This window comes from Somniosus microcephalus, chromosome 12 (assembly GCF_052327205.1).
Source record: "Somniosus microcephalus isolate GS21.2 chromosome 12, FLI_Smic_1.0, whole genome shotgun sequence".
Taxonomy (NCBI): domain Eukaryota; kingdom Metazoa; phylum Chordata; class Chondrichthyes; order Squaliformes; family Somniosidae; genus Somniosus; species Somniosus microcephalus.
In genome coordinates, this window is record NC_140998.1 from 120,898,562 (window position 1) to 120,911,757 (window position 13,196).

A 13,196-nucleotide genomic window follows, 5' to 3' on the forward strand; every position below is an offset into this window, starting at 1 on the left:
ACAGCTGGGTTGTGATAGGGTGGCCACATGTGTGCAGTCTACGACACCCTGCACCCTTGGGAAGCCTGCCATATTTGCAAAGCCAACCGCACGTGCGGTTACACTTGCTTCATCCGTGGAGAAGTGGATGTAATTGTGCGACTTTGCAAAGAGGGCATCGGTAACCTGCATGATGCAAGTGTGTGCGGCCGACTGAGAGATGCCGTTGATGTCTGCTGCTGATCCCTGGAAGGACCCTGAAGCAAATAAGTTGAGTGCGGTGGTGACTTTGGCAGCCACTGGTAAGGAGTTTCCACCCGCTCATCTGGGCTCCAGCTGTGGGTGCAGATGTCAGTGACTAAGTCTCGCAAAAGTCTCAGCCTCCTTTGGCACTGCCGCTCACTCATGTTGAGGAAGATCATCCTCAGCCTGTAAACCCTGTGTTGGGGGTATCTCCCGCAGCGCGGTGCAGCCCTGCACTGACGCCCTCTGCCCTGTGCAGCATCAGGTGGATGAGGAGGTGGTTGGCACTCCTGTTGTTGGTGCTGCTGTTGTGCCTGGTTCTGCTGCTGCTGTGGCTGGTCTTCCTCCGATTCTGAGGACCAGGATGAGAAGGTATGAATGGCTCCCATTCCGCTGGTATATATCTCAGTTGAGGAATAGATGTTATAAGTGCTCAGTCAATGTGGGGAGAGGGCTTTCCAAGGAGGGTACAGTGCATATGGATCTCAGCTTAAACAATTACAAGCTCAATAGATCTGCAAAATGTGTTTCAAAACCTCAAAACACAAGTTCTGGCATCTGAAAGTCAGCCATATTGCAAGTCTGCTTGTATGCTGCAGGAGCAGCTGTCAAGTATTCAGCGAGTTGCTGAACCCGACACAATCAGCTGGCGTGTTTGTTGCACAACGTGCAACACGCTGAAAAATGTACTAAAATGGGAAGAGCCTGTAAAAATGTGATTATCTAGGCAGTTAACAAGCTGTTAACTGCCTTAAGTGCCTCTCCCGCCGTTTGATGTCGAGTCTGATTGGGACTCACAGACCCGATACTTTGCAAAGTTGCGTGGAGGCGGGATGGCGATGGGTTCGCAACCTGCCATCAATCATTTAGGTTTTTACTACTGACCCGCCTCCAAACCCACCCTCTGAGCGCTGGCAAAATCGCAGCCTAAGTGTCTGTAAACTACCCGATAATGATTTCAATTAGGTTGCACACCTCTGCCACTCGGGTCACTGCTGTTGTGTATGTAACCGTTTACCTTTAAGGGAACTATAGAATGTGACCGTTCGCCTTTAAGAGCACTACTTTAGGGGGGCACTATTTATTGGCTCATGTATACTGTAATACCGATAGTGACCACACCAGTATATAAGGGTTGTGATACGTTAACTAGATCAGAAATCGCCCAGACCTCTGAATAGTAAAGACCTGTTTTGTTTGTACTTCTAAAGTCTCTGAAGTTATTTACTGCACAACCTACAGACTTTACAGTGGCGACGAGTCCGATCGTACCCTGCGGCAAGACTAACCAGTAGCAGAGAGCTTCAAAAAGAAAACACGAGGCTCCGTCTACTAAAAGTATAGTACTTACTGGAAGCTGGAAGATTAACAGCAAAGCTGCGGCAGCAACAGGCACAGATTACCCTGCTACCACATCTTGAGCGAGCCAATCAGCCTAAAACAAGGCGGCCGAAGAGACTGTGAGTAGTTAAAACAAATAAATTTTAAAAAAACGGGGTAGAAGTATTTGGAGGAGAAGGGCAAAGCATTCGGGTCCAACGGCGTCGGGTGACAGCCGGACCGCGGGCAATGTGAGAAGCCGTGCAGCAACCGCTGCCACGAAGCGCTGAGCCTGCGAGTAGGCGCGGGAGTGTCAGAGCCGAGAGCCGCGCGAGCGGGGGAGCCAGAGCCGAGCGGGAGGCGTTGCAAGCCAGCGATCGCATCTCCAGATAAGGGCCGAGAGCCGCGAGAGCGATCGGATCTACAGATAAGGGCCGGCAGCCGCTTCGCGATCCAGCGATCGCATTATAGATAAGGGCCGCACTCGGGCTGACAGACGGCGTCGGGGGACCGGGTGAAGACCGCCAAACGCGGGAAAACCGCCATTGAAGTGGGCGGGGAGAGCGAGAAGCGCGGGAAAGCCGCCATTTTTCGGGGAAAACCGCTGAAGAAGGAAGAAGCGGGAAACCGCCATCTTGGAAATTATTAAGAATTTCAGAAAAGTAATAAGATTTTTCAGAAAGGCTGGTGTGTTCTCAAGAAGAGAGAAGAAAATTAATAATAAGTAAAGTAATACTTGTACTGTTCTCAAAAAGAGAAGATGCCTAAGCGAGGAAATATTAATGACTTTAATGCAGAAATAGAAGACTGGGCCACGTATGTGGAACGCATAGAAATATATTGCGTAGCCAACGAAATTGAGGATGACAACAAGGCAATAACTTTGTTAAATTCGATGGGAGCAAAAACATACGGGCTTTTGAAACATCTAATAGCACCAGTTAAACCAGTGGACCAGACCTTCGAAGAGATCGTAACAGTGTTGAAGGATCACTTGAACCCCACACCGTTGATGCTGGCTGAACGATTTAAATTTTACGCCAGAACCCAGAGGCAAGATGAAAGCAATGCGGAATACTTAGTCGAACTGCGTAAGCTAGCGAAATACTGCCAGTTTGGAGGGAATTTGACAGAGGCGCTGCGGGACAAGTTCGTATGCGGCTTGGCCAAAGAAGGAACGCAGAAGCGACTTCTGGAAGAAAACGACCTCACACTGGACAGGGCTGTCCTCATAGCTTCATCGCACGAAGCCGCAGCGAAAGGGACGGCGGAAATGCAGCTAAAGGCGGCGGCACTCGGGGTGGACCAAATTACAGCAAGCACTCCCAAATGCTACCGTTGTGGAAAGACAACGCACGACCAGAATCAGTGCTGGTTTAAGAACCAAGAGTGCAGGAAATGTGGCAAACTGGGTCACATCGCGAAGGTATGCAGGTCCGGAAAGAAGACCAACAAGCAAAGGAAGCCACCACCACAAGGAAAGTACAACAAGGTGCATCAGGTGGCTGAAAAGAGTTCAGACGAACAAAATTCAGACTCAGACCCAAACAGCCAGGAGCTGGATAGTCTGAGAATCCACCATGTGGGTAAAGTAACTGATCTACAGTTGATCTGGGTCACACTAAAAATAGCGGGAGTCCAAGTACGAATGGAGCTGGACACGGGATCAGCTGTATCCGTCATCAACCAAAAGGACTATCACCGGCTATTCTCTCACATACCCTTAAGAAATACCAAATTCGTATTACAGACATACACGGGGCATCATGTATACCCCCTGGGAAAAATACGAGTCAAGGTGAGAGATAGGGGTAAAGAACACCCACGAATGTATCTGTACGTACTACCTGAGGGAGGACCACCACTTCTGGGACGGGAGTGGATCAAGAAAATAGACATGGAATGGCACTACCGACAAGCAATGATGAGTGAGGACTCGGTGCAGACAAGCAGCTCAGACTCCGAGCCGGAAGACGATAAGTCCAGCTTATGTATGAAAAACAAGATTAACATGAACTCACGGACTAAGGTTGGGAAATCGATGGCGTGCATAAAGACAGAGAATTCTGAGTCTGTTCAAGCTACAGACATATGCATTACGGAGGAACACCGGGCTAGAACTCAACGTTATGTCAAAGTACAACGACAATTAGAACAGTTGAGTGCCCGTCTCCTACAAGAGATGGAAAAGGTGAAAAAGTTCTGGGACACCGAATGGGAGTCCCTGGAAAGACAACAGAGACAGCTCGCTCAAGCAGAGAGCGACCATAGAGCCATCGTGGCCAAGTACCAATCACATCTCCCTGAGGCTGTTCAGGAACTAGAATATACACAGAACGATCCAAAGGAAGAGGAATCTTCAGGAAGTCAGGATGGTATTCCAGTTCACCTCTACGACTTGTTGCAAGCAGAGTGTAACGAGTTGAAAGAACAGTATGAACAGGCTCGGACGACAATCCTGGAAGGGGTTAACTTGGCAACTTCCGAAAAGCTCGTGTTAGTGAAAGCATATGAGCAACTAAAGGTTGAACATGAACGACTAAAGGTTGACCATAAGCAAGAATTACAAAGTCTGCAGGAAATGTTTGATGAGCTTCAGGCCAAGGCTGACTCATCGTTAGGGATTCAATCCATAGGAAAAAAATTAGTGGTGGAAGACATACCAGAACAGGGAATACAGGATGTCCAAGAACTCGTTAAATTATTAAAGGAAACACAAAATAAATATGAAGCGGCAATGGCCGAGGTCCAACGACTTGAAGAACAGATGCAACTGGAAATCTTTTCAGTGGAAGAAAAGGGAACTGTAAGAAACACAGAGACCGTAAGAATGGGCCATGAACATGAGCTTAAATCGTCAGAGGAGAAGGGTTTGGAGCTCTCAAAAGTTATTGAAATAGCCGAGGTTGCAACACAGACTGAGAAGATGGCAGCAGAGCAACCCTTAGATACCAAAAGTACGCTGACTCATGTCAAGGTTGAACAACAGAACGCTGAAACAACTGCTCCGGTAGAGGGATTGAATAGTCCGATCAATCAATCTCCAAAGGAAGTTGAAGTATTAAAATCACAAATGAGGTCATTAGTAAACAACTTGCTGAAAGCCCATAAAAAGTTAGAGGAAGCGGAACACGTGAAGAAGTCTCTTCAGGAAAGATGTCTGGATTTGGAACAAAAGCTGGCTGATGTCCAGCTGGGTAGGGAGGACATAGAAGACCCTCTCGCTGGCCTAGCTCAGGACGACTCTGAATATTACTATGTCCTGTCCTGCCCAACTTGTAACTTCGACTCCCACCATACAGAAATCATGGAGGAGCACCGAAAGTCTACGGAACATCGGGAGAAGGTGGCTCTACTACGGAAAAAGGAGGAAGAGAAGGAGGAACTGCGCATGCAGCTGGCAGCTGACAGTGGAGCCCAGAGAGTCTCCAAGAAGCAGAAAAGGAAAAGTCGAAACAGAAGATGACCCATCTGAACCATTATTACCTCTACCAGATCACACACGTGGTCCCTCCGAACGGAGCCAATTCAGTTCGGAAGTTCAAACTGTTAAACCCATGGAAGGACTATTGAATGAGTCACTCCAGCAATGTGAACCGACTACACCACAGAGACTGAATCTATGAACTGTTTTCCACAGAGACTGAATCTGTGATCTGTTTTGACATGAAGTTATATATGTTATTATGTTATGTTAAACATGAAGTTATATGACGTTGACTCCATCGAGAGTATATCTGTAAATTGTTATATGACGTTGACTCCATCGAGAGTATATCTGCAAACTGTTTATATAAAATTGAAGATTGTATGTTTAACGGGATTCTGTAAGTAATAAGCTAGGAGGGGAGGAGTGTTGTGTATGTAACCGTTTACCTTTAAGGGAACTATAGAATGTGACCGTTCGCCTTTAAGAGCACTACTTTAGGGGGGCACTATTTATTGGCTCATGTATACTGTAATACCGATAGTGACCACACCAGTATATAAGGGTTGTGATACGTTAACTAGATCAGAAATCACCCAGACCTCTGAATAGTAAAGACCTGTTTTGTTTGTACTTCTAAAGTCTCTGAAGTTATTTACTGCACAACCTACAGACTTTACAACTGCCGCACCGGCAAACGTGCCCATGGGAAAGGCGCGTGGGAGCGGGATGACGGCGGGTTCCCGATCCGCATTGACTTTTTTCAAATTTCCCACCTGACCCGCCTCCATTCCCGCCCGCTATCACCCCAGAAAATTCCGGCCAATGTCACAAGATAGGTAACCAATCACACGTAGAAGATAAAGCTCAGTAAAATTTCTCCTCGACTCCTGAAGGTAATTAAACAGATACACAAGGTACCAATCCAGCTTTCCAACCCATACTTTTAACTCTAACCAATTGCACTACATAGATGACATATCCCTGGTCCTAGTACTACACTAAGATTTCCCCATGTTCAGCAAAATTGTAACCATGTTTTTGAAGGATGTTTTTACAATTCTTCTTCACACAATGTATGAGAAAATTACCCCCCTAAATATTTTGCAGTTTAGTTAGAGATGATTTTAATTTGGGAGGATCAGAACATTTACATTAACACCCCCCTGCAGAAAGCAGCAGTTTTCTTTCAATTGTTCAAAGCTCAATTTACTTTGACTGGTAGCTACAGTTTGTGTTCCAGCCAGGCAGAACTGTGTTTAGATGGACAGGCTCCTGCCTGGCTGGAACTGTAACAGTCTTGCCCAGGAGAGCGCTGTGGCACTATGCCTGGATATAGGGGTAGACATAGCTCTCTCCCCAACAGTTAAAAATGTAAACATTTAGAAAGCAGGGAGGAGAGAATCACCACTTTCTAAACATTTAGATTGCAGACACCCTCATCAGCACTTTGTAAACCAGGTTTGATACTGCACCGAATTTATAGTCCACATGGCATCAAACCGAAGCAGTACGAGACTACCCCTCTGGAGAATCTCATTCCACTTCACTCTAGAGCCAGGTCAGGCCCTGACTCTAGAGCCAGGTCAGGCCCTGACTCTGGACTTACACTGCCAGTTTAGTGGTAGTGTGAAACCAAAATTGCTTAACACAGATACTAAACTTGTGGTGTAAACTTAGAGTAGATTTTGTTTGAGTATAGTTTTATTTTGTATTGTGTACTTCATGTGGTTTTTCAATTCAAGGGTGCACTAGACTATTAAATAATATTTTATAGTTCAGTCCTTGGAAATCATTCTTGGATGGTAACAGTGAGAAAGCAAGTAATAGAAAAATATATTATTATTGGACTGAGAATAGAGTACTTATACAATTTACATAATGAAGACCATATCACAAAAGATCATGAGTGTGTTCATTATAGAAACATAGAAGATAGGAGCAGGAGTAGGCCATTCAGCCCTTCGAGCCTGCTCCGCCATTCAACGAGATCATGGCTGATCATCCAAACCCTAGCACCCGGTCCCTACACCGACAGCCATCCCACCCAAGCCCTATCCCCGTAACCCCACGTATTTAATCCCCCCTAACACTAAGGGCCAATTTTTATCATGGCCAATCAACCTAACCCGCACATCTTTGGACTGTGGGAGGAAACCGGAGCACCCGGAGAAAACCCACGCAAACATGGGGAGAATGTGCAAACTCCACACAGACAGTCACCTCCACACAGACATGCTGGAGAATTATTGACAGCTATCAGATAGATCAGTAAATAGTTTGCCACAAATAGACAAAAATTCAGAAAAATCAGATCTATAGACAGCAATATTTTAAATGGCTAAACATGAATATTACCTTCTGACCCTGAGACCAATATTTTTCAAGCATCTTATCAATTTTTTGGACTGACTGATTTCAACAAACTTTATTTCAGGTATTAAAACTAAGTCAAAGGGGCACTTATAGACTATTTTATCAGATTGCAGTGTACTTTTGCATTTTGAATAAAAAAGACAAACATGGAAAAGTAGTTGAAGCAGTGGATAAAGAGATCAAAAGAATGTAAAAGCAGAAAAAAATCCTTGTATGAATAAGGAAAATGAAAAAAATAAAAGATTAGAATAAAAGCAGAAAAATAAAGCAAACAGCAAAAACATGGCAAATGAGGGAGAGTGTATCAAAAAGAAATACAAGAAAAACATCAAGTGAAAGAGACAAAGACCAGCGGAGATATATTTTACAGATACATAACTGAATAAACAAATTGAAAAACAAATCAGTAGGAAATGAGAAAAAAAGTTATCAATATATTCCTTTGTGATACTCAATTGACAAAATTAGTTAACTAATATTTTTCTGATCTATAGGCAGCTTCATTTTAATATTTTAATAAATTCATGGATTATTTAAGCACTCTAAATATAGGATTTTTGCTAAAAGAATCAGCCAGATGCAATTAAATGCAACTTAAAATAAAGGTGACATACGTTATTTCAATTCACTGCACTTATGTAGAAATACCAAAATTGAGGTGCTGAAATTTAGAGAATGAATATGGCTTTGCGTGTGTTACAGCCCATTCCCCACTCATTTTCCCTTTATTTTTTATTATGTATACAATTATTAAAAAACCTTTATTGTTATGTAGCTTTCTTGTTTGACGAGCCATTGTAGTTCACATCTTATAATGGTTGCCAGTCACCACCATCTTGACCACTGAGTTTGGGACCAGCTATGAAGACAAATAGGGCTAGGAATTGGACCTCATTGTTTCCATTTTTACAGACAGAAAACGAGAGCCAATTTCGGGGACCAACGTCCCATACTCCAAGGTCTGACCTGATATTGGACTGGGCCATTTTTCAGGTGTCCCTGGCGGCCACCTAAAGCAGGAACTTGGACATCTCAGAGTGAGCTGGGGTTGTTCCGCTCGGGAATCTCCAGTGGTTGCTGTGGCCTAAGTTTGTTTTAAAAAAAAAAGAAAAATATGTTCCTGTGGAGCCAGGAGCAGAAGTTCTCCTCCGACTCCTCAGTACAGCAATCAGTCCCCCCACCCCTCTCCCCGCCCCCCTATTGCCGCTCCTCCTGTCTTGAGACTTACCTTTGGGCCACTGCCGGCAAGGCAAAGGCCTGAAATTTTTCAAATGGGCGAGCTGTCTGTGGAGGTGCAACAGGCAACCGGCAGCATGCCTAACCACTGTTAATGAGGCCTCAGGCCCAATTTCGGGCCAGCCTAGGGACTGGTTGGGGTGGTCGCTCCGTGCGTGGTACACATTTCAGTCTCAATTGCCTAAAGCAATCGCCACCCTATAATGTGGGATCTTTTCATATTGTAGGAAGAGACAGTTTTATTACAAAATAAAACGGCATGCTTTATGAGAATAGTCATTAACCATATATATATATATTTTTTTTAATTTGACATGGTTAAGTCTTATTATTTTTGTTTGCAAATGTAATCATGCATTATTTGAGATAATATTTTGTTTATGTAAATGGACACTATGTATCCAAGTGCATCTAAATACAGTAATATTTCAAAAGGTGCAGTCCAGCAAAACTGTATTGGGGTTTCATAATAATAGGCCATGTTTTTAATGACAGTGATCTCAATGGCAAATTACTTCGTTCTCCATTTGACCATTATCAGAGGAGCAAAATGAGTGGAAGTAGGCCACTATTATAGATAATCAGGAGTGTTTTGACTAGGTTATGAAGCAGGAAATTGATCCAACAACCTGCCAGGAGTTATGTCTTCCCTCAAGAACAATGTGCAGTCAACAAATACATAAATATATGTAGTGTGACAAAATTCATAAATAGTTACAGTGGGCATGTCATTAAATACATTCTGGTCTCTTTCACAGGATGACCCGAACTCTGTGTGCACTGTGTATTTTTCTGTTCCTGTGGGGTTTCCTGCTGGGTACCACTGAGGGAGCTGGGAAGAAGAGGAACCGTAGCTCCCAAGGGGCAATCCCCTCCCCGGAAAAAGGGCAGCCAAACAACTCCGAGCAGGCTGGGAACCGGAGTAATGTGGATGAGGTCTTGGAGTCAAGTCATGAGGCGCTGCACGTCACTGAAAGGAAGTACCTGAAACGGGACTGGTGCAAAACACAGCCCCTCAAGCAAACCATCCATGAGGAAGGCTGCAACAGCCGTACCATCATCAATCGGTTCTGCTACGGCCAGTGCAATTCTTTTTACATACCAAGGCATGTCCGCAAGGAGGAGGGCTCCTTCCAGTCCTGCTCTTTCTGCAAGCCTAAAAGATTCACCACCATGACAGTCACCCTCAACTGTCCTGACCTGCAGCCACCAATTAAGAAGAAAAGAATCCAGAGAGTTAAACAGTGTCGCTGCATTTCCATAGACCTCAACTAAAGCAACAAGAATACCACTAACATAACTCAGCAACTTATCACCTAATATACCACAGGCAAAAGTACTGGGACATGCACAGTTACACATGTTTGTATCCTCAATTACCTTTATTTGTTCAAGGACTTGGATTGAAATCCAAACCCCCAAGGAGATAATTTCCACTGTGTGGAATGTGAATAGTCAGAGAGAAGGATATGAATATTTAAATAATTATTTCAAAGCTTTTGTTCAGAATGTTATGGGTATTTAATAATTAATTTCTGTTTCATTGTGAGAGATTGTATTCAGCATAATTTTGCCCATAATATTACAAGGTTGACCAAAAGGGAGGTCATTCTGGCATTAATAAAGTTTACTGAAGATTAATTAAAAGCACGCCGCACAACCTATTTCGAGCAGCCTGAGTTTAAAAGGTATTTGAACTGATAAAAAAATCCAGTAGTTTGTTTTGGAATTTGCAGCATATCCTCACATGTGCTTCCATGATTTGCATTAGGAGTGTGAGAGGGCAGAAAAACCAACCAGCGCAGGCAAGGTTCACATTCTCATGAACATTTGAGCTCCCACTGTTTCGACTGGCTAGAGATAGCAGCAGATGAGCTGCCTCTGTAACCGACCGCCAAATGCATACAAAAGCCTCAGACTCAAAAATAAAACAAAACAGAATAATTGGCAAACCACTTACCTGCACTAAATATCCAACACGATCTGTTATGAAAACATTACTAATCAACAGGCAGTTTTAATGGGCAAATTGCAAAGGTGTTGTGCCTATTATCCACTCAGAACAGCAAACCTATGGGATAGAGTTTCACCTTCACCGCCTGGGTGGTAATATATGGTGGGGCTGATCACACGTCCTTTATACAACCCCCCTGATTTTCACTGTTCAAATCAATGGAATGAACATTAGGCAGGTTCTATAAAGGATGCGTGATCCGCTCCTGTCGTATATTATTACGTAGGTGGTGAAGACATAAATCTACCCCAATGTCTCATTCAATATCAGTTATTATTAAATGTCTATATTCTCCCTTTGGGTGTGTTTTTTTTTGAGGTGCTTGAAATATGTCCTTACACAGAACAACTAAAGAACGATAAGCGATAACTACCACAATTGTAAAAAGCAACAGTATTTTAGCTTTTAATTTAATGCCCTTAGTAGAAGTATATATTATACTTGCTGCTTTTCACTGTAAAAAATTATATATTTTTTTCCAGTTACTGCTGTTAAGTATTAAAATTCTGGGATGAACAGGCAGCACAGTGGCGGGATGTGGGTTACTGTCTGTAAAGCTCCATGTTACTGAAATCCTCATCTCAACTACGTTACAGCAAGGAGGTCTGGAGTAGAAAGCAGGAGCTTCCCCACAGTGGGAATGAGAGTCATCCTTAGGCCTTTAACATGCTGAAAACAGCAGGCCTTGAAGCAGCCCACTTGTCCTCTCAGCTGTACTTGGTGCATAGCCTGGAGAGTCTAAGGAAATAATTGAGAAAGATAAAATAACTTGGTGAATGTCAAAAATAAATTAAAAATAAGAGTCGGCGATGAACAACTGAGATTATTGGTAGAATGGTCTTCATTTTAGAATAAAAGTATAAGGTTGTCCATACTTCATTGCAAAGTAAAAGCTATTCATACCAGAACAATGGTCTTTATTTAGGTTAATAGTTATTCACCTTGGAATAATGCTCTCAAATCTTTGATCTCTACATTATATGATAGAATGTTGAGCACTGTAGATTCAAATAATACTAGTTAAAGTGAGATTTAACAAAATGAGTCTGGATTTGATGTCATTGCAAACATCTCTTTGACTTTGTGCAGTCAGTTTTGCTAAAATGCTAAAAAAAACAATTGGGAGCCAGCTCATTTCTCCCCAGCTCTCTTGGGGATTGCGAAGGATAAACCATTAAAGGAGGTGGGAAGAACCACTGCATTCTTATTTGACTGCATGATTCTGCAAATCTTACACAACAGTGGAGTCACACACTGAATGAGAATGCAATTACAGCTGACTGATCATAGTGCTCACCTATATAGTATATAAGCACGACAGTTCTGCTTGGTATAGCCAGGCATCATTAGTAGCAATTAATTAGTTTGAGTCAATAATATTAAACAATGAGCACTGTATGTATTTATGCTTACTTGTGCATTGTAATTACTGTACTCATTTTACTGCATGTACTGCAGATTTATGTTGAACTAGCTTATCTTCACAGCCTCATCCAGTTATGGTAAGCAAAAACCAAGAAGTCATAAAGATTTTGTAATTGAACAGAATCAGATTTCATTCCAAGCGTTTTATATGCCATGTTAACTCTTAGTACACAAATAAAAACTACCTTCCTAAGTACTGTGCTCCATTTTATTCTCACTAGGAATTTGCTCCTTGCTGTGATTTTAATACTTTGCTCACTCCTGTGGTTTCTTTCCATCATAAAATGTACTTAATTTATGACTAAGGGGCTCAAACTCATCATTCACTGTGCGTACTTCAAAACACATCGTATAACTGTGTTTGAATCAAGTACAGCTAGTACACGTACTTTTGGTAATTAAATCAAAGATTTCTACATCTTCAACTGCCAATGCGTTCAAGAAAAAGAAGAGCAGTTCTTGCAGTCAGCATTACAAAATAGTGTTCAACATTATCAACTGTTAATTTTTGCACTCAATACAACTCTAATAAGATGATCTAAACAAAGATCAAAGTCTTACCAAAAAATGTAAAGACATTAAAAAGTATAAATGAATTGAATCATCTTAGAATTATTCACTATATTTAAAGGAATCTCCTTTATAAAATATATTTTGAATGACCTACACAGACTCATCCATCACATCACTACAGTATTTACAAAGTAGCTTGCAGATTTTATTAGATTTCAAGAAATTTGAGATGCCAATAAAGTCATCACTGTTAGCGAAACACATTCTCCAGAAAGTGTAATATCAACCATTTAATCCTCTTACATTCTGAGAATTAGATTTTGACTTAGAAAAACAATTAACAGAACACAGAAAAACAATTTTGATGAAGGTAGGAAATGTAGATCTGAGCTTATGATTTAATAAAGTGCCCTCATTGTCACCACATAAGACAGAATGGCTGACATTAATTTTGAAAACTTTGAACTCAAAGATCTTATGTCAGCTTGTCTCAACTAGAGCATTTATGTTAGAGACATGTACAAAAAAAATTGTAGAGCGTAGTTGACAGGCTTTTGAAGCTTGGCCAAGTCTGTGTGCTGGCCTGATTTCACATTATGCACCTATTCTGCTTAACATTAGGTTTCAAATATTACAACTTCTCCAAGCTGAAAGTTTAAAGTC

General features: G+C 42.3%; 1 protein-coding gene across 1 annotated transcript in view; it reads left to right on the forward strand.

Annotated features, from left to right (window-relative positions):
* LOC147109491 (gremlin-1-like) overlaps positions 1-12,216 on the forward strand; it is a 31,268-nt gene extending 19,052 nt beyond the window's left edge. The window contains exon 3 of the mRNA XM_086003483.1: positions 9,340-12,216. Within this exon, the coding sequence (XP_085859609.1) occupies positions 9,340-9,856 (517 nt within the window). The 3' untranslated portion in view covers positions 9,857-12,216. The remainder of the gene's footprint in view (positions 1-9,339) is intronic.
* The last annotated feature ends 980 nt before the right edge of the window (positions 12,217-13,196 follow it).